Raw genomic sequence first — 22630 nt, forward strand, 5'->3', positions numbered from 1 at the left:
TCTGTAAGGGCACATGCTGTGAGTGCCAGTTCTCAGTGATTGAAGGAATGCCCGATCCCACTTCCTATGGTGTGACTCTCCTCTGTCCTCAGTGCCAGGGCTAAAGGCATTTAATCTTGCACTAACTTGCTAGCTCATTTTACCCGTTTGACCCTGTTTGATCTTCTCACCTTGTGTAAAGTGGAATTCAAGTGAGGAACCGAGTATGCTGTGATTACAATAGGCACAGGTAACGAACACAGTCCCATGATTAGAATGGACAAAACAAGCCGGGTCAGGAATGTAAAGATCAGCGTCGTCAGGAACAGCCAAATATCAGCAACAGAGTATAATAGAATGATCAGGCAAGCAAGGTCAGGAATGGAGAATTCAGAGTAGTCAGGAACAAGCAGAAATCAGCAACAAGTAGTGTAGAATACCTAATACTAGTAGCAGCTCAGCCAGTACAATAACTGAGCAGTGAATGAAAGTCAGTGCTCAGTTTTTAAACCTGCCGCGCTCCCAAGCCCCGCCCCCAGCCAATGATGTAACACTATGCGCATCACGTCGCCTAGACGCGGGCACTCAGAAGCACAGCCCTGGGAAGGGCCGTGTCCGAGCAGCAGAACAGGTACGTATCGAGATAGGCTACGTTGTGGTCTGGGACCCCGACGTCCCGGTCAGTGACAGGCTCCCCCCCTACGGAGAGACCTCTGGGCTCTCATGGGACCGGGTTTTTGAGGATGAAGAGAAGGAATGTCCAGCACCAACTCATCGGCATGTACCTCCCTAGCATCTTCCCAGGAATTTTTGTTTACCTCGTATCCCTTCCACTTTATGAGGTATTGGAGACGACCCCTGTATCTCCTGGAGTCAAGTATCCCTTCTACTTCATATTCATCTGAGTTATCAATGACAATAGGAGCAAGAGGATCCGAGTGTCTGCCCGGAAAAGGGTTCTCGTTCCACGGTTTTAAAAGAGATACGTGGAACACGGGATGAATTCTCATTGAAGGGGGTAGTGTCAATTCAACAGCCACTGGTGAGATTAATCATGTGATCGCGCATGGACCCACGAATTTGGGTCCCAGCTTTCAGGTCTCAAGCCCCTATGCTCCAGCCTTATGCTTTGTCACTAACGGCGGTTCAGGCTGTGGATCCACGCTGCAGTACAAGGAAAGGCGCCCCAAGCGGTGATGACGAGCAATGCAGGAACAAACAGATGATACTAGGAGCAGGCAATTGGATAGTCGGGGTCACGAGCAAAGGTCAGGGCAGGCGGCATACAACGGGTGGTCAGGTTGAAGCAGAGTTCAGGCAACGAAAAGGCAAATAAGGTTCAGGAACGCTATTGTGAAGGCAATAAAGACACTATCACAGGCAAGGGATATTTGCAGACTGAGGGTTTAAATATCCCTCTTGCTCCAGGATCCTCCGACCACCTAAATTAGGGGGAGGAGGAAAAAAGATAAATACCCCTTTAAGACGCGGCATGCGCGAACGGCTCTCATGACGTTGAGACGCGCGTCCCGTCTAGATCCTTTGATCCACACGGGGGCGCGCGTCTAGCGGCAGGACGGACCTCACCGCGTCTCCCGCAAACGGAACAAGCAGGGGGCTGAACGCGCGGGCTGCGTCTCGGCTCCCCTGCTCAAGGCAGCACGGGAACCGCCGGCAAGGTAACATGCTTCCAGTGGTGTCCTAAAACTGGGACAGGGCAAATACTTTTTCACTGCACTGTATATCCTCACAGGAAAACTAATACATGAAAAAGGGACCAAACACTGTAAAGAAGAGGAATCCAGGAAGCAAGTTCTTACCTTTACTTTTACATGAGTGAATGTATTACACTGAGTGTAATTGGTCCATGTTCTGTTACTCTCAGGGTGTCTGAACCACTGTCCACCCCCATCACATTCTTTTGTAGCTTTCTCTAAAAAAGTAAATAGTGTTAGCACAATAAAAATGATGAAACACAGAAGGCTATGGATTTATTAAAGGACCTCCCCAGTCCTATTTTGATGTAAAATGCATTTTTAGGAATCATAAATTTTGTATGAATTCTAAAGCATTTTGTTACAGAGAAGAAACATTTGACCCATCTAGTCTGCCTATTTTTTCTGCAGTAAAATCTTTAAACCTTATTTGGGTTTTGGCCGTTTCTCATATTCAGGATAGTATCATGCCTATCCTATGCATGTTTAAATTCCATTACTCTATTAAACTCTACTACTCCTGGTGGAATAATAAAATGAAAAGCATTATACACAAATAAAATGTATATACATTTTCAGGAACTTCTAACCAAAAATATATAAACATTAAAAAAAAATAGTGTGAGGGAATGTTCTGGCCTTTTAATATTTTTTTAATGCATGCATATAGATTATTACAGTACTTGGAAGGTGTAGCTGAACATAGTTTTGTTTTTCCAGCACTTCCTTCTGTGAATAAACCCAAGTATAAAATACAATATGTGTGCCAATATTTCATTTTTTTTTGCCATATGCTTTAAAAGAGGGAAATAGCTGCATGAAATTAGATAGCATGAACATTGTGAAATATTAGAAGTAGTCTGAAGCATATGCCATTGAAGGGCTTGATTCTCTTAGCTCTGTTAAGGCGATAACATTTACATTAACTATGTAGCGTTTATAATGTTATTTTATTCCTAGTAAGTATAGAATTAAAATGTATTAATATGGTTTTTGAAGAAAACCTTACTCGTCTGCAAAAAAAATTGCTGCAGGGAAATTGCTGTTGAACAAAGAAACTCCAGTTTCTCAATGCACATTGTCTGCTGGAAATTTAAAATACCATAACTTTGGCTTATATTCAAATAATAATTCAAAATAATTTTAAAAAGCTGTTGGCTGAAATTTCATGGAAAACAAGAGGATTCCAGAGTGCCTTCTAAATGGATTACCATAAATACCCAGAAATCAGAAAATTATTGGCTTCTGTTTACATTCTATTCACCTTTAATAAGAATATAATACATTCAGCAAACAAAAAAATTAATTAAATGCTAAGCTGATTTTATTTTTTACACACCTGAAGGATCAAAATCCTGAAAGTAGTCAGGACAGCGCTGTTCCGATACTGCTCCAGCAGCAACATCTCCCCAACATAACCAGCCATCCCATGTTCTGTTACAATACCGGCCTGCAGAAAAAGGAAACAGTGAATTAAGGTGCTGCACAGTGGCCATAATGATTTATTAGAACATATTGTGCTTGGAGGCACAACATGTATTAATTAATGACCTTATAATGTTGGTATACAAGTTTACTCTGTGTCCTGTGTATTTTCGACATTCCCTCCATGAATCAATGAGATTTAACTGAAGCACTGAGCAAAATTAACTCACAGATGACTGACACATCTGTGGAGGTAGCATGCAGACTATATCAGACACCATAGGTGCATTATAACATAATTATATTAAAAATATAAATTCCAGTCATTATGGGTGTAAAAGGAGTTAAAGTGATCTGACCTAACTAAACAACATTTGGTCAGTTGAATTATTGAATTCACATGCTCACAGAAAGGACAGGAGGAGAATTATTTAAGTGCAAATGTAGCCCCCTGAAGCCCACATCAAAGGGCAGCTGTAATTTATGTATTACATTGTCTGTACGGTCTGTTTGTAAATGTGTGATAGTGTTAGTATTGTCTTTTGATAATGTATCCATAGGATTGTATGTATTGTCTTTTGATTAGTTTATCCATAGAATTGTAAATTATATGTTGTGTGATAGTGTTAGTATTGTCTTTTGATATTGTTAACCAATAGGAATGTTAATGGAAGGTACCTTTGATGCCACCCATCTAGAGGTTCTATGTTCTGAAACCAATATGGCAACATCCATTTTCTGTGCACGGAGTAATTTCTCTATGCTTTGGTCTTTTGGTCTGATTTGTATTTGAATTTGAACGTTAAAAATAATTGCAAATATCCTTTCATACTACAGACTGTTATGCCATCTGGCTACAATATAATTCATATAATCAAGAACAGGAATTTCAAGAAAAGTAAGTATTAAAAATAATTTACCTTGTTTTCCATGTTCAGGCTCCTGCATTATTTTTTGGTAACACTCATACTGAGCTGTCATGATCTTATTCCGAGTGACACTGACATGAATAAAGCTCTCTTCTTGAGGAGACATCTCTGAATCTTCCTCTTGAACCGCAAGTACATGATGCTGGAAAAATAAGATTGGAGAATTAACGTGCTGAATTATGTTTATGTTATAATTTTTCACTGAACATAATATAACATAACTATAAATCAGAAATAAATGGGTATATGCAATACAGTGAGCAAGTTTAGGTGAAATGAAACATTTCATTTTACTAACTTAATGGAACAGCCACATCAAAATCTTCTTTTGACATGACTGCAATATTTCTATGTGAAATTCTCTACATAACTTCTAAAGTAGCTTTTTATGTTTGATGGCACGTTAACTTTGTGTAGCACTCATGGTTTGATACTTACTAAACTGGGAAGAAGCATTTGTTTCCTTCATTCAATAATAAACGTGTTACCCATGCCTAGACTTATAACATAACATGTGTATGCTCCAAAAGCACCATATTTTATGCAAATGAATTCGAATTTGGTTTTATTATACTTGGACAACATTACCTTTGGTAAACTTGCAATTCAACATTTGAAACATCTCCTACATCACCACAAGTTATGTTGAAGAGTTTCAAGAAAAAAGCCTCTAGTTTTCTCAATTGTCTCAATCGTTTGCCAGACATTACTGAAACTTCAAATAGGATCGGGTTCTATGGTCAGATGAAACCAAAGAAGAGCTTTTTGGCAATAAACACTAGAGGTGGTATTGGTTCACACAGATAGGTAGTAATATGGAAAAGTACCTCCTGCCCACGGTTAAATATGGTGGTGGCTGTTAAATGTTTTGGGACTGTTTTTCTGCCAGAGGACCAGGAAATTTTGTTAGGATACATGGCAGATGGTAAATGAACACCTGACTGCCTTTGTCAGAAAGCTTAAAATGGGCAGTGGATGAATCCTCCAGCAGGACAATGATAAAAACGTACATCAAAATTAACGCAAAAATGGTTTACTGATCATAAAATCAAGGTCTTTCCATGGCCATTCCAGTCCCCAAATTTGAAGGATCTGGAGGAATGGTCTCAGATCCCTTGCCATGTATTCTCCAACCTCATCAGGCATTATAGGAGAAGACTCTGAGCTGTTATCTTGGCAAAAGAGGTAGCACAAACTACTGACTAAAGGGGTGCCAATAATTGTGCCACACATACCGTATTTGCTTAATTATAAGACGACCCCCCCAAAATCTGAATATTAATTTAGAAAAAAAAGCCTGAATATAAGATGACTCTATAGGAAAAAAGTTTTACTAGTAAATATTCATTCATGTAAACGATTGAGAAAAATATTTTTTTTCTTTTTATTTTCTTTTGTTTTCCAAGGTAGACCTTCCCCGACTGTCAGAGAGAATTCCCCGGTGAGGGGAACTCTGATCTCTGACAGCCGGGGAAGGTCTGCGCGATGGACGCAGACAACCCCCGCTGCTAACCGCAACTCCTTCCGGCTGCAGCGGAAGTTGCCTACGCGAATCGCTGCCCGGACAATACACGGGGAGTCAGAAGCACCGTTTTTTTTGGGGGGGGGTTAAATGGGGGGCATAAGGCATTTCTATAGGAAGAGTGCTCTATGATTTGCCTTTTTCTTTTTTTCCTAAATTAATATTCCGATTTTGGGGGGTCGTCTTATAATCAGGGTCGTCTTATAATCGAGCAAATACGGTACTTAAATTTGTGTGTTTTTTTTCCTGCTCTCCTCCTACGTAACGATCCTCTTCCTGTAACAAGGAACTCTTGACAGCTGATGAGCGGCTGCGAGCGGGATTGAAATTGTCTGTTGTGAAATGGCCGTGCCTCAGCTCTTCGTCGCGTTTCTTAATAGGGGGTGAGACGAAGAGCTGAGGCACGGCCATTGAGCGCCGCTGTGTGTGCACGCAGGCCGCTTTAATTTCATTAGGCGCCGGCTTTAAATGTTGGTCTGCTGGCTGCCAGGCCCACAGACCGGCTGGCCCACCGGGAAATTTCCCGGTGTCCCGGTGGGCCAGTCCGGCCCTGCATGGGTGGTTCCAAATTTGGCAGGGGGGGCAACAGGGGGGGCAAGGAATAAACTGGGGGGGCAATTGCCCCCCCTTGCCCCCCTGTAGCGATGCCACAGGTAATAAGCTTCTACAGTTATGTTGTGTTTATGTTTTTTATACCCTGTTCCAATTATAGGGATTACCATTAAAAAATAAATAACAGATATTTCAAACTAAATTTCAAACTAATATTAAAGGTCTCCTTAAGTTGTATATTTGTTGAACTCAAAATATAACCTGTATAATTTTGATCATTGACCAGACAGTGATTTTGATATAACAAGTACATTTTCTTCAAGGCATCGAGCTCAAGGCTGTCTTTAATGATAATGGCGTCCTAATCCTGTCCTAGAGGTCCTTTATTTGATCCCCCGGTACAGCAGCCTTCCCTGATGGACTGTAGTGCCACAATCTACAGTAACCCCTTTTTCACGCAGTATGCGGAAGGGCCAATAGGAAAGCTATGGATACTCCATTGCCCAACGTTAAAGACAGCTCTGGCAAAAATGCTTATGGACAGATGTGAACTGTTTGTCTCTACTGTGTTACTTTGTCTGTCTTTCTGTTTCTCCTTTTTGCTCTCTGATCTGTATTTTTGCATATCTCCATTACTGTATCAATTTGTCCCTCTTTCTACTTTCTCTAAAAAGAAAAAATAATCTACCACATTTTCATTACAGTATATACCGTATTAAAAGTCAACTCACAGTGGGTTAATTACCGTATTGGCTCGATTATAGTCCGCCTCCGATTATAGGCCGCACCCTAAATGTTAGGTGCTTTTTTTAAAGAAAAATTTAGATTCTTAGAAAAAAAACAATTTAGTGGAATAGATATGCTGCCACTCTGCCCCCCGAGATATGCTGCCACTCTGCCCCCCCCCGAGATATGCTGACACTCTGCCCCCTAGATATGCCCCCCAGATTTACCAATGCAGACTCCCGGGTGTCTAGCGGGGACGGCGGGGGACATCTGCGCAATACGCGTAGACATTTTCCAGGAGATTGTTAAAGCGCATCGTGCAGACGTTCACCAGCTGCGGCGATGCGCACGTTAACAATCTCCGCTGCCATGGGAAAGTAGTCCCTGCATGTCCCGGGCATCGGGTGATACGAATTGCGCATTCCTGTGCTAAACCCCTATTATAGGCCGCAAAGTGGGGGGAAACGGCAACCTATATTCGGGCTAATACGGTATATAAGTGACTGTGGCGCAAAGTTAGAAGAGTAAACTTGTCAGCATAGAAAACAATTTAATGGCTCAGTAAGCTGGAATATTCTATTGGTTCCTATGGTGATAAAACCATCTATCAAGTGTTATACCATAATCGTTTTTATACATATCCCCACTGTACTTACTGTGCCAGAATACTAAAGGCATTTTGTAAATCTACACGCCCCTTACAAATATGCAACTTGTTGATATACATTTTAAACAAGTGCATTTTCAACAGATGGGACTTCCTCTTTAATGTTATGTTCAGGAATTGTCATGTTCAAACTGGCTGACTTCAAGTAAAGCACAAAGATATTTGTAAGAAATAATAACAGATGAATCAAGTGAAAACAAAACACCCACACGTTTGGAAGTTGCCATAACAACATCAAAAAACATTAAGCATTTTCTATGTGGGAGAAAAGAGGTACACTACACTTTAACTCAAAAGAAAATGCCTAACCTTCATCTATGTTTAAATGTTCTTTGTACTAAAGAACAAGGCTTAGTCATGGAAGACAGGTGATAACAGAAAGGTAGATCAACAGTCCTACAAAGAACGAGTTTGGGGATAGTTTACAATGTCTCTGCTTTATCCTGCAGCAAGGCATATGAGCCATAACCGATGCCATATGCTCTGAGATCAGAAGAACCTATGATCCCACAGCCTGACTTGGCCCCAACTCACTTAGTGTCATATTATAGGTTGGCTTGCTTCACAATTATGCACAATAAACAGGACAAACAGGACTCTAAATGCTCGTCCAAGTACACTGACCTCAACTTTATCTGCAGTATAGCTTGCTTATTGAGACAGAAGTCCTGTTTTCCCACACATTCTAGTGTTTCCAGTAACAAAATAAATCTACTGTTTATCCTAAAATATGTTTGTTTATTACAGATAAAGACAAATAACTGTCCTATCTTTGGACGGGCCATCTTTGAAGCTGGTTAATTCAAGTAACGCCATCAAACCATATATTTAGAAAACTAGACACCCCAAGGTATTTCAAATGCTAGTATTTTAACCCTTTCCATGCATGAGATTCTATCAAACACCCCAATGTGTGTTCAGCAACATCTCCCGAGAACAAGGATACCACACATGCATGGGTTTGTCTGGTGTTTGGGGTTAAAAGGCCACATTTGGGAAGTGCGCTTTTTTTCTCCATTTTGGTCAGTCTGTGCCTATGCCTTATCTTTGAGCCCGGCCACTCCAATTTACCCCATCAAACCATTCATTTTTTTTTAAAAATTAGACACCCCTTAGGTATTTGAAGTGCTTTTACTTTAACTCTTTCCATGTCAAGATTTTTGGGAAGATACAGCGCTCATTTTAGCACTTGCTCATAATAATCAACTTTATTTTATTTTATTTTATTTATTTTATTCTTTTTGGACTTTTTTTTACATTTTTCTGGAACTGGATGGTTCCTCTGATGCATAATTATTTTTAAATGTTACCACTTTTTTTCCATATTTTTTTATTTATTTATTTTTAAATAGTTTACTAATCACTAGACTTGTGCATTTGTATTCGAAGAGTGCGTTTTCCTTGGTCATCCCGAAGAAACGAAGAAGCGAAGATATCGTAGGTAAAACGTAGACGAAGACACACAACATGAAGATTTGTTCTGAAAAATACCCCTCGTCTTATAATCGGGGTCGTCTTATAATCAGACCTCAAATAGGTCTGACTATGAGACGACTAAGATCCACATCCCCCGCAGCTGCAGGGGACCTGGATCCTCCTGTCGAACCCCCCCCCCCACACACACACCCAACTTACCGGTGCTTCTGAGTCCCCGGTGTGCAGCTGTGGCAGCGTGTAGATGTCTACGCGATTCGCGTAGACAACTTACGCTGCAGCCGGAAGGAGGTGTGGCTAGCAGCGGGGGTTGTCTGCGTCCATCGCGCAGACCTTCCCCGGCTGTCAGAGATCAGAGTTCCTGGCACTGGTGCGGTGAATTCTCTCTGACAGTCGGGGAAAGTCTGCGCGATGGACGCAGACAACCCCCGCTGCTAGCCACACCTCCTTCCGGCTGCAGCATAATCTACACGCTGCCCCGGCTGCATGACAGGGGAGTCAGAAGCACCGGTAAGTTGGGGGGGCGGGGGAGTGTTAAATGGGGGGCATAAGGCATTTCTGGAGTGCTCTGTGAAATGCCTTTTAACCCCCTTAATACCACTCTGCCTCCAGAAATGCCTTTTTTTACCCTCTATACACCACTCTGCCTCCTGAAATGCCCTATACCTCCCTATATGCCACTCTGCCCCATAACATGCCTTTTAACCCCCTTAATGCCAGAGTGGCATATAGGGGTATAAGGCATTTCTGGAGGCAGAGTACCATATAGGGGGTCAGAAGTCATATCATGTGGCACAGTGGCATATAGGGTTAAAAGGCATATCATGGGGCACACTGGCATATAGGGTTAAAAGACATATCATGGGGCACAGTGGCATATAGGGGGTATAAGGCATTTCTGGGGCAGATGTGCATAACTGGGGGGGCAGGTTGGAAAATAGAAGGAAATAAAACCAAAATATTTTTCTCAATCATAGCTTTTATTAAAAAAAATAATTTACATGAATTAACATTTACTGGTAAAACTTTTTTCCTATAGGGTCGTCTTATATTAAGGCTTTTTCTTTTTTTCCTAAATTAATATCAGATTTGGGGGGTCGTCTTATAATCAGGGTCGTCTTATAATCGAGCAAATACGGTAATCTCCCTGGTCGCTTCCCCATCTAGCCTACCTTATCTACGCAGCATCGTAGGGGTTGACGGAAGCGGAAATCCGTAAGTTCGCCGTCAGGGGTTAAGGGGCCGTGCGAACGACTCTATTGGTTGCCTGCAGAGTCCTCCTCTGGCATCAACCAATTGGTTGATGCCAGAGAAGGACCCTGCAGGCGACAATAGGCTCATACGGCCTTTTTAACTCCTTGACCTTGAACCTGTCTGCTCCTTGTGTCCTTCTTGCATCAGTGTCTACAACCTTGTGGTGTGTGACAATAACCATATTTATAAAGGTATCCATTACTGCTGATTTATCATTTATAACCATATTTATAAAGGTATCCATTACTGCTGATTTATCATTTATAACCATATTTATAAAGGTATCCATTCCTGCTGATTTTTGTGACTTTGGGAAAAAAAGTGGATTTTTCTTTTAAAGTAGTATTTACAAATTTTTGTTCCAAAGTATGTGAGGTACTTTCTATAAGATGTCTTAAAAAGAGTTTTTTAGACACAATTTCTGTGTAAATTTGTTTAAATCAATATATATCCCAAAACTATTTATTTTTTTAGTGGGAGCATAGTTGGAGACCTTTATTTAGTACTTGAATGTTCTTTTGTAAGAATCTTTTCACTTAAATTAAATATCTGTGACTTTTTCTCTTTTTTTCTCAAAGTGATATCCCCTTTTCCTCTTCGTAAGCGTGTGGACAACACTGACTGTGTATAAGTCACCGTATGGGGGAAATACGCCTAGCAGTGGAGGAGGAACGGGACTCTCGCAGGACATTGCAAGCAACTGCTCTCACGTCCAGAGACTTTCTGCAGGTACAGTATATTAATGTAAGAAGAGAGATTGTTTTTTTTTTTAGATTAAAAAAGTATTTTTAGATTTATCGGTTTGCCTCCTAGTTTCTGCCTTTCACATGTTTGCAAGCTAAAGTCCCCAGAAAAAGATGAGGAGTCGTGACGATACCATTTCTCCTGTTGTAGGGCACCCTTTATTAATGTAATGGTCTGTCTTTCCCATTTCCTTATTTTGTACGAGGAGGATTTTCTACATTTGTGAATATAGATCCCCCTATTACATATGTATGTAATTTCTTTTAGTTATTATTATTGTGGTATGTGCGCAGTCATAGTTTGTTTTTTGAATCACTTATCTGTATATAATCAGTGGTGGGGTCTGATTGAGTGAGCACTAGTAGCACTACCACGATTATAAGGAGTTCAAGCTGCGCATCACTTTACACTCCACTTAGGTGACAGTTGCACTGGGATTTGTCACTGTTTGACTTGAGGAAAGATTTTGTCCAAAAGGCACAACGTTTATTTGATGATTCTGAAGATGTGAAGATGTGAAGAGTTTAGATACTATTATGTATAATTTAGAGGAACTTTAACTTAAGGAAGTGAAAATCAAATGGGAGGTCGCCACTATGAAAAAATATTTAAATGAAAAAATCACGCCAAGAGGGCCCTGGTTTTACAAATTACCCACATTTGATACACAAAACATTCTATTCATAAATAGATGGATTGCAATTTTAGAGAAAGCTAGTTTTGACTTGATGTATTTAATTGTACAACATAGGAGTGAAACATTAACACAGACACTGAGATTAATGAGATTTAGAATCCAATTACCAAATTGACAGGTTTAAGGGATTATGAGGAAAAAAGGAAATATATTTGTGATAAAGAGGGTTATCAAGATAACATAGTAAGAAGTTTTGGTAAAAAGAAGAGATCTTTAAGAACAAAAAGATATACCAATAGAAATAGAAGGATGTGTAGACCGAACCAGAAGACATGATGATAACTTGAATTATAATAGAAAGTACTTTCAGAATAATGAGAAATATTTATATAAACCCCCAGGGCCGGCCCTACTATGGGGCAATTGCCCCAGGCGGCACTTTTGAATGGGCGGCAAAGCCCTTTTTTGTTAAAGCGGAGGAGAGAGAGGGGCGCCCCTCTCCTCTGCGAGCCCTCTAGCTCGGTCTAGGTGCCGGCTTATAATGCAGGGCGCCGGAAGATTACGTCATTTCCGGCGCTCAGCATTAGAAACCAGCACCGAGACCGAGCAGGGAGACTCGCCCAGGACTGCTGAAAGGTAAGTACAAAGGGGGGATAGGGTAGATAATAGGGAGGGAGAGGAAGGGTAGATAATAGGGAGGGAGGGGAAGGGTAGATAATAGGGAGGGAGGGGAAGGGTAGATAATGGGGGGGGCATTTTAAACCTCGCCCCAGGCGGCATTATGTCTTGGGCCGGCCCTGTAAACCCCATCTGAACAAAATACAGGAAATAAAAAAAGGAGAAATAAAATATCAAATAACAATATGGGAACAATAAATCATTTAATAGTCCTCAGAGATTAGAGGCCCAAACACCAAATAAGAGGATGAAACAATGTTTCAGGATTGGGAATGAAGGGACCGGAGACGGATAGATATTCCATGTGGCCAGTCAAAAAGACAAAGAACAGTAGAAGAGGAAGAGTTTTAACTCACAACTATTTTTTGGTTCCAAGAAAAGTTTTATTTACAATTACGGGTACTGCTGTGGGCACCAGGTTTGCCACAAGCTAGGCAAATCTGTTTATAGCAAGTTGGGAACAAAAACATTTTTTCATGGGTTCGGGGCTTGGTAAGTTATATTTTGATAACCTGTTTTTTATTTGGAGCGGCACTGTAGATCAGTTAAACACATTTGTTTCGGTAGTGCATGATAATCTCTGGGGGATAAAACTAACCACTACCTTTAGCAAGACAACTATTGAGTTTTTAGATCTCAATATATATATATGGTGGATAAATGTGATAGAAAACCCTTCCACTAAAATTTAGGGGGTAGTAGAAGCATTATTAAACACTCATCTACAGACACCAGACAAGCCAGAAGGCTTCCAAACAAAAAACTAGGACACATTTTAAGTCAATAGATGTGAATAGTTTTCCAGACAGTTGTCACTATAGCCCCTGGCCAATTTTGAGGAGTTAGAAGAAACTGTAGAAATGTAAAAGAATATAGTATACAAGCTCAAAAAATTAAAAGTTATTGTTACGTACCTTACTGCTGGTTCCTCCGGGTCCTTGGGTCGACAGCCGCTGCGGAGAAGAGGGAGACCTCCCGCCTCGGTACAGCAGATGCAGCCGCCTCGGAAAAGAGGGAGACCTCCCACCTCGGCACAGCAGCTTCAGCCGCCGGGGAGAAGCGGGAGACCCCCCCGCCTCGGCACAGCAGCCTCAACCCGCCGCGGAGAAGAGGGAGACCTCCCGCCTCCGCTTAACAGCTTCCGCCGCCGCGAGGACGAGGAAGACCCCGCACCTCTACGCAGCAGCCGCCGCCAACTGGAGTCAGGTCCGGTCCTGCCGCGTGCACGCGATCCTCTTCACACCACCTAGTGGCGCCAGCTGGTACTACCGCACCTTTCATTAGACAATTGCGATCTCGCCAATTACAAGATGGCCGCAGACCGGAAGTGATGTAACGGACTTGTTGGAATTTGGCAGGAAACTTTATTTTGGCGCCAAATTCTATTTCCTATTTAAGGGACTCAGAATCCTTCCATCATTGCCTTCTGATGGTCATGCCTATCTTGATAGTGTCTACTCCTCAGTAAAGCGTTCCTGTTTTGATTCCTGTTACCAACTCGGCTTGTTCTTGTTCCTGTTCCCCAGGCATTTGATTCCGGGTTCCTCCACGACGATCCTGACTTCTGGCTTCCTGATCTCGGCTTGTTTTCGACCATCCTGTGCTTATTACCTCTGATCTCTGTCTGTTGGACTGTGCTAGTGCTGTTCTACCTGACAACGGTGTCTTTTGTACGCTGTGCGTGACAGAATCAGAAGGCCAACATGAGACCTGCATCGGTAGGACAACAAGGGTCATGTGAGGCTCATTTAGATGGAATGGACCACCGCCTGGATCAGTTTGCTCAAGCCCTCCAGACGTTGCTTCAACGCACCGATCCAGCGCTACAGAATCCTCAAGCGATGGCGGTTCATCCACCCCCCGCCTGTGCCTGTAAACTCCGTGCCGGCTCATCTACCACCTCCTCAACGTTACGGTGGCGAGCCAGCAGCATGCAGAGGGTTTCTGAACCAGTGTGAGATCCACTTCGAACTTTCTCCATACGCCTTTCCCACTGAACGGGCTAAAGTGGGTTATGTAATTTCCCTGCTCACAGACAAGGCATTGGCTTGGGCCTCTCCACTCTGGGAGAGAAACACTCCTACGGTCCGGTCATATTCGGAGTTTGTTTCAAGTCTGCGATCTGTGTTTGACGTTCCTGGGAGGAAGAGCACCGCATCCTCATCACTGTTTTCCATCCGGGAACCAACTGGACCAACGAGGCACTAGTCGCTGCCTTCCTTAATGGACTCTCTGAGACTCTCAAGGATGAGATTGCGGCTAGAGATTTACCCACTGAACTGGACGCTGTAATTAAGTACGTTTCCCAGGTTGACTTACGTCTTTGCGAGAGACAAGCCCAAAGAGAGAGCTTAAGACGGCGAGAGAGAGGAGTGAGGGACACTGTACGTCATTTTGCTCAACTCCCTTCTTCATCCACTATGCCTGAGTCGACGGAGGAACCCATGCAGCTGGGGGCAGCTAGACTTACTGAACATGAGAAGAGCAGGAGGAGAAGAGAGGGATTATGCCTGTACTGTGGTCTTCCTGGGCATTTCCTCAGAAACTGTTCCAAGAGGCCGGGAAACTCTTGCACCTAGGTAGGCTGAGGGGACCTACTATAGGTGTAATTAGACCTTCCCCTGAGACCAAGATCACCCGCATGACGATTCCTGTTCGACTAGTCTGGTCTAGGGGTTCCATTGACACTGAAGCCTTTTTGGATTCCGGCGCGCCGGCAACTTTATTGACTCTGAATTTTGTACTCGGCACTTGATTCCCACCCTTCCCTTACCCAATCCATTATCTGTGGAGGCTATCGACGGGAGATCCCTTCTTCCGGAACACATAACCCTTTTCACGTCTCCACTTACCCTCTCCGTGGGAGTGGTTCACAGCGTATCGCTACAGTTGGTGGTCATCCGTTCTCCCTCTGTTCCTATCATATTGGGGTTTCCGTGGCTGCGTAGTCACAATCCTACTATTGACTGGTGTACTAATTAGATTACTGCTTGGAGCATCTCCTGCACGGATCATTGTCTCCCGCCCCTGAGTACTGCTTCGGTGACGCTGAACCCTACTGGGACCTCACTTCTGCCAGAGACGTATCGATGTTTCTCTGACGTGTTCGACAAGAAGGAGGCGGAGAAACTACCCCCGCACAGACCTTACGACTGTCCCATCGATCTGCTTCCTGGTACCATGCCGCCCAGAGGTCAGGTTTATCCGCTCTCTGTCCCTGAGACTAGAGCCATGGAATTGTATATCTTGGAGAATCTCCGTCGGGGATTTATTCGCCGATCTACGTCACCTGCCGGACGAGGATTTTTTTTGTTAAGAAGAAGGATGGTGAGCTTCGCCGTGCATTGACTACAGGGGTCTTAACAAGATCACCAGACGCAACACTTACCCCATTCCGCTGATTTCTGAACTTTTTAACCGAAGTTCATCAACGATTGCCTCAGAGATTTCCTTCAACAGTTTGTCGTGGTGTACCTAGATGACATCTTGATCTGTTCCTCGGACCTTTCAACTCATCGCACACAAGTAGCTCAGGTGCTACACCGATTACGGCAACATGGGCTCTGCGCCAAGCTGGAGAAGTGTGCTTTTGAGGTCCGCAAGGTCATGTTCTTGGGTTACGTCATCACCCCGGAGGGGTTTGAGATGGACCCTTCCAATGTACGGGCTATCAGGGACTGGCCGCAGCCCGTGGGTCTTTTTTGGGGTTTGCCAACTATTACAGACGTTTTATCAGGGACTATTCAAAGATTGCGGCTCCTTTGAAGGCCCTCACTAAGAAAGGGGCCGACACCATTAAATGGCCACCTGCTGCCGTCTCTGCGTCATGATTCCACCCTGCTTACCTGGACCATGCATGATCATTTCGCGGTCATGTCCGTTTTCAACCACTAGTGGCCGCCCTTGCCACTCAGAACCACTCTGGCTGATTATCATGTCCAGGTGCACCTTGCTACCTGATTATCACAGCCTTTATAAGCCTGCCCAGCCCTGCAGTCTGGGCCTTGACATTGAAGTTAGAGGACTTCCTGCTTTAGTTCCTGCTTTAGTTCCTGCTTTAGTTCCTGCTTTAGTTCCTGCTTTAGTTCCTGCTTTAGTTCCTCATTTGTTCCTGATTTGTTGCCAGCGCCCCACTAAGTGGACTCCCAAGTCGAGTGCCCTGCAAGTGGGCAACCTGCCGTGTGCCCTGCAAGTGGGCAACCTGCCGTGTGCCCTGCAAGTGGGCTTCCTGCCGTGTGTGCCCCATCGAGAGGGCTTCCTGCCGTGTGTGCCCCATCGAGAGGGCTTCCTGCCGTGTGTGCCCCAACGAGAGGGCTTCCTGCCGTGTGTGCTCCAACGAGAGGGCTTCCTGCCAAGTGACTTTCTTTGTATATATATTGTACCATCATATTCAATACAACTCTTAATCCGCATCTTCTGTCTTTGAGTTATTTCCTGCGCCTGTCTGTACCTACCCCAAGCCATCATGCATCGTGGGGTACAGACAGAGCCCCTCGTATCCCCTGCACCTGGGCTCCTATCAGACCTGCTCCCCTGGTTCGTGACACTCTGCTTTCAATCGGTTGAGGGAGAGGTTTATCACAGCTCCTGTGCTCCGGACCCCCTACTACCATTTGTCCTGGAGGTGGACACACCTTTCCAGACGAAGAGAGTAACGATCCTGAGGCGATTGTACCGGCTGCCAAGGTCCTAGCTGCAATCCACCTTACCTGTCATACCCCTCTCCTGGATCGTATCATCAGTGTGCAGTCTCAAGCTCCGGTGTCTCTACCTGCTGGCAAGTTGTTTGTTCCAGTTCGTTTCAGGTCTCGAGTCTTCCGCATATCTCATGGTTCCAGGACGGCAGGACACCCGGGGGTTACACGCACTAAGGATCCCGTCTCCTTTTGGTGGCCAAATTGGGCCAAGGACGTTGTCTTATTCGTTCGGTTCTGTACAATGTGTGCAGCCAACAAGTCTTCCAGGAGGCCGCCTGCCGGGCTGCTCCATCCTCTGCCTCTTCCCTCGATGCCGTGGACGCACATAGCTATGGACTTTGTTGTAGACTTACCTAACTCCAGAGGCCATACCGTCATACTCATGGTTGTTGATCGCTTTTCAAAGATGGCTGAGATTGTCTCCGACCGAGGCTCACAATTCATAGCACGCTTCTGGCGTGAATTCACTAAAGCCTTGGGTATTACTCTGGCCTTCTCGTCCGCGTATCATCCCCAATTTAATGGGGCAGCTGAAAGGGCCAACCAACATCTGGAACAATATCTAAGCCTTTTCATCAACAACCACCAGGACAATTGGGTTGATCTGCTACCCTTCGCCGAATTTGCCCATAACAATTCCGTGCAGGAGTCTACGGGAGTATCCGCTTTCTATTGCTTATATGGTCTACATCCTCAGCCTTTTCCTGGAGCATTTCCTGTCTCTGCGGTTCCAACACTACAGGAGAGGTTGGTCACCATACGGTCCACGTGGTCGTCGGTGCAGGATCCACTGCAACAAGTGGGCAGGCGTCAAGAACGTCAAGCTAATAGGAAACGTTCCTGTGCCCCTGCTTATTTGCCAGGAGAGAAAGTTTGGTTATCCACCAGGTATCTCAAACTTAGGGTACCTTTCATGAAATTGGCTCCACGTTTTATTGGTCCCTTCCCTATCGTTCGCTGGGTGAATCCGGTAGCTTACGAACTCCTGTTACCCCGAACCCTCCGGATCCCTCGAGTTTTCCACGTCTCTCTTCTGAAACCACTGGTTTGCAATCGCTTTATTACGGTGAGACCTCCTGCCGCGGGGGTTTCTGTCGCGGATTCCCTCCGGCGATGTCCTGAAACAATTCTGGCTACTCGCAGACAACAGGGGAGTTTACAGTATCTGATCCACTGGAGAGGACTTGGTCCGGAGAATCGTTCCTGGGTTCCCGCTGCTCGTCTCAACGCTCCTCATTTGGTGTGTGCCTTCCTCGCCAGGAGACGTGTTGGTCTTTCCAGGAGTTGCCTGGGGGTCGCCCCTTTGAGGGGGGTGCTGTTACGTACCTTACCTCTGGGTCCTTGGGTCAACATCCCCCGCGGAGAAGAGGGAGACGTCCCGCCTCGGTACGGCAGTCTCAGCCGCCGCGGAGAAGGGGGAGACCTCCCGCCTCGGTACAGCAGCTGCAGCCGCCGTGAAAAAGAGGGAGACCTCCCACCTCGGCACAGCAGCGTCAAACGCCGCGGAGAAGAGGGAGACCTCCCGCGAGGACGAGGAAGACCCCGCACCTCTACGCAGCAGCCGCCGCCGACTGGAGTCAGGTCCGGTCCTGCCGCATGCACGCGATCCTCTTCACGCCACCTAGTGGCGCCAGCTGGTACTACCGCTCCTTTTATTAGACAATTGCGATCTCGTCAATCACAAGATGGCCGCGGACCGGAAGTGAAACTCTATTTTGGCGCCAAATTCTACTTCCTATTTAAGGGATTCAGAATCCTTCCATCATTGCCTTCTGATGGTCATACCTATCTTGATAGTGTCTACTCCTCAGTAAAGCGTTCCTGTTTTGATTCCTGTTACCAACTCGGCTTGTCCTTGTTCCTGTTCCCCTGGCATTTGATTCCAGCTTCCTCCACGACGATTCTGGCTTCCTGATCTCGGCTTGTTTTCGACCATCCTGTGCTTATTACCTCTGATCTCTGTCTGTTGGACTGTGCTTGTGCTGTTCTACCTGACAACGGTGTCTTTTGTATGCTGTGCGTGACAGTTATTTTATTGAAAAGAAATACAACCATAAACATCTTGAACCATGATATAAGTGGCTCATATAGAACCAAGTGACTTTCTTCACCCTAAAAAGAGAAATAATAATGAAGATAATGCTGGGATAAATACATACTAATATCATGTTTTTTAATAAGTGGATAATCTTAATTATTATTGGCAAACTGATAATCTACCTGTTTTTTTTGCTTTTTGGTCGATATTTTAGATTGAAGATGAAGTGGAAAATTATGTAAGCAATATACAAACCTTCCGATTGGGTGGGATTGGGGAAGAAGGTGGCACCAATGGACAGAAAAACTTCCAGTTCTCTCACGACCAGAAAACTTCTGTTCGATGTATATTAATGTAAGAAAAGAGATTTTTTTTAATTATTTTAAAGAGGCAATATTTTTGCCTCCTGGTTTCTGCTTTTTACATGTTTGCAAGCTAAAGTCCAATGAAAAAGACAAAGAGTCGTGATGATGCCATTTATCCTGTTGGGTGTTTGTAAGCTTTATGTTAATGTAAAGGTCTTCTTTCCCCATATAACAGATTTTTTTTTTAATTCAAATACACATTTCACAATATTTTTCTTTGTCTGTTTATTTTTTATGAGGGGGATTTTCAACATTTGTGAATATAGATCCTGCGATTAGATACATACGTAATGTTTAGTCACTATTATTTTATTATGTGCACAGTCACGGTTTGTTTTTTTGAATCACTTATACTAGAGTATGTTTCTTTCAGATAAAGACCAATAACAGACTTAAGTCATTAAATGTGTTGGGGTAAAACATTTCTAAAAGTGTTACCAGATAATTATATTTCTTCATCTTTTATGCCAGCAATTTTTTTGTTGGTTTTATTTTTAACAGGCCAGAGAAAAGGGTGTGGGCGAAAAAAAACAGACAAGGTTTTTCTCAGAGCACATACATGCCCCTCGTCTTATATTCAAGGTTGTCTTATAATTGGACCTCAAATAGAGTTCTGACTGTAAGACTAAGGTCCAGATCCCCCGCAGCGCTTGAACTGGATCCTTCTCTCTGGCAACCTCTACTGCTGCCGGCACTTCCGCCGGGGCTTCTATTACCGAACGCCAGCATGACATGACCTTCCAGTGCTCCGTTATAGAAGCCCCAGCGGAAGTGCCAGGCAGAAGCAGAGGTTGTCTGCGTGCATTGCACAGACGTCCACCAGCTGTTAGAGAGGAGGATCCCCCGCAAACTTGAGAAGTGTCAATTTAAGGTTTCTGTGGTCCCTTTTCTGGGATACATCATATCTGTGTCTGGGTTTGAAATGGACTCTGAAAATGGCCTCAACCTCAGGCCCTCTAGCCCCTCCAAAGGTTCTTAGGCTTTGCTAATTATCACTGAAAATTCATTAAGAAAGTTTCTGAGCTTGTTTCCTGCTAACTAAGAAGGGAGTGAATTGTAAACACTGGTCTGAAGAAGCAGTTTAGGTCTTTTGCCTGCTCAAACATCCTTTGCCACAGCACTGGTTTTAGCCCATCCAGATTACAAGCCACCTAGTGGAAGTGGATGCCTCTAAGTTTGGGCAACTGTCCTAAAGAAAAGAATTCGGTGGCAAACTACTACTTTCTAAGAAATTCTTATCTACGGAATCAAACTATGATGTAGGTAATCCTGAATTGTTGGGAATCATTTGGGCTCTTCAAGAATGTCGACATCTGTTGTACAGGGGGCGAGAAACCCAGTTACCATTTTGATGGATCACAACAATTTGGATTATCTCAGCAATGCTTTAAGATTGGACTTAAGACAAACTCATTGGTTATTATTTCTTTCTAGGTTTGATTTCATTTTACACCGATTAGCCATAACATTATGAGCACCTGCCTAATATTGTGTTGGTCCCCCTTTTGCTGCTAAAACAGCCCTGTTGGACTTCACTAGACCTCTGAAGGTGTTCTGTGGTAGTGGGCACCAAGACGTTAGCAGCAGGTCCTTTAAGTCTTGTAAATTGAGAGGTAGGGGCTCCATGGATGCATCCTGGTGCCATGTGTTCTCCAGTTACGTGACACAAACACAGCCATCCATGTGATGTAAAAGAAAAGGTGATTCATCAGACCAGGCCACCTTTTTCCATTGCTCCGTGATCCAGTTCTTAGGCTTATGTGCCCATTGTAGGCGCTTTCCCCAGTGGACAGGGGTCAGCATGGTTCTGATACGTTTCTATCAAAACCAACTTTTTCAACAATTTGAGCTAAAGTAGCTCGTCTGTTGAAATTGACCACACAGGCCAGCCTTTGCCCCTCCACTTGCATCAATGAGCCGTGGCCACCCATGACCCTGTCGCTGGTTCACAGCTTTTCCTTCCTTGGACCACTTTTAAAGCACTGACCACTGACCGGGAACATCACAGCCATCACAATTTGGCCTTGTCAAAGTCGCTCAGATCCTTATGCTTGCCCATTTTTACTGTTGTCTAACACATCAACTTTGAGGATAAAATGTTCACTGGCTGCCTAATATATCCCACCCACTGACAGGTGCCATGATAACAAGATTATCAGTGTTATTCACTTCACCTGTCATAATGTTATGGTCGAGCGGTGTATCTTATTGTTCAGGATCCAAGAACACAAAAGCTTATGCATTATTCAGGGAATTTATCACAGATTTAACTACAGAACCCATCATCGTTCCTTCTAAACTCATTGCCTCTTTACTACCCATTTGACATCTCCTTAATCAATCAAATCCTGAAGTTCCAGTCCAGAGCCCCCATTGACAGGAAATGGCCTTTCTGCACTATATTAGTTTTGGAAACAGAGAGAGATAATGTACTGGTATGGGCTCGTGCATAACGTCCCTCAGGACACCCAAATGCTCGTCACAACCAGGATAACATTTTGGAATCCGAAACCACTGTCCGATTGTACAGATTTTATATCATCTTGCATTCCTTGTGCTACTAGCAAGTCATCTTATTCCCAACCGGGCCAGATTAATTAAGCTTTAATTGTCATGCTTTAAAGCATTGTCATGGATTGCTTCTCTAAGATGGCTCATTTTTTTCGCCTGCCGAAGCTGTCCTCCGCTCCAGAACTAGTACTTATATTTGTCCAAGAAATCATCCGTCTTCACGGTCTTCTGTGTAAATTTATATCTGACAAAGAAGTGCAATTTACAGCATTATTTTGGAGAACTTTCTTTTGAGCAATGGGCATCTCACCTCACCTACCGCCTTTAAACGTATGGCATTACTAAGAGATCCAACCAGTCGCTGGAACAGTTTCTGTGACTGTGTTTGTGTGCCTGGGTCATCAGGCAGATTGGACACAACTTCTCCCATGGGCCAAATTTGTAAGGAATAATGTTTCTCATGAAGCTTCCAAAACTCCTACTTTCTTCTGCAATTATGGTTATCAACCATCTGCCTTGCAGTCTTCATTCAATGATACCCTGGTTCCTGCTGTAGACCATTATGTGACTCAATTGCCTCCTGTCTGCCGGCGCGGAGGTCCCGAGTGACATAGATTTACCCGGATCCAGAAGGCCGTGCATTCACAGCCGTCCACGCATCCCTGCTAGCTGGAAATCCAGGTGGCGCGCCCATAGCCCACGGTTGGGCGTCCCGAACCCTGTTAGCACAGGCGCCCTGTTGTGGTTCTGCTATTTT

At 44.0% G+C, this 22630-nt stretch overlaps 1 protein-coding gene across 2 annotated transcripts in view; it reads right to left on the reverse strand.

The window, feature by feature from the left end:
• Nucleotides 1–22630, reverse strand: part of CALCRL (calcitonin receptor like receptor) — a 72156-nt gene that overhangs the window by 22876 nt on the left and 26650 nt on the right. For both annotated transcript variants that reach the window (XM_053470685.1, XM_053470686.1), the window contains 3 exons: nucleotides 4040–4190; nucleotides 3034–3144; nucleotides 1800–1912 (listed from right to left, as the gene is read on the reverse strand). In XM_053470685.1, coding sequence (XP_053326660.1) covers nucleotides 1800–1912; nucleotides 3034–3144; nucleotides 4040–4190 — 375 coding nt within the window. The remainder of the gene's footprint in view (nucleotides 1–1799; nucleotides 1913–3033; nucleotides 3145–4039; nucleotides 4191–22630) is intronic.

This window comes from Spea bombifrons, chromosome 7 (genome assembly GCF_027358695.1).
Source record: "Spea bombifrons isolate aSpeBom1 chromosome 7, aSpeBom1.2.pri, whole genome shotgun sequence".
Lineage (NCBI taxonomy): Eukaryota > Metazoa > Chordata > Amphibia > Anura > Pelobatidae > Spea > Spea bombifrons.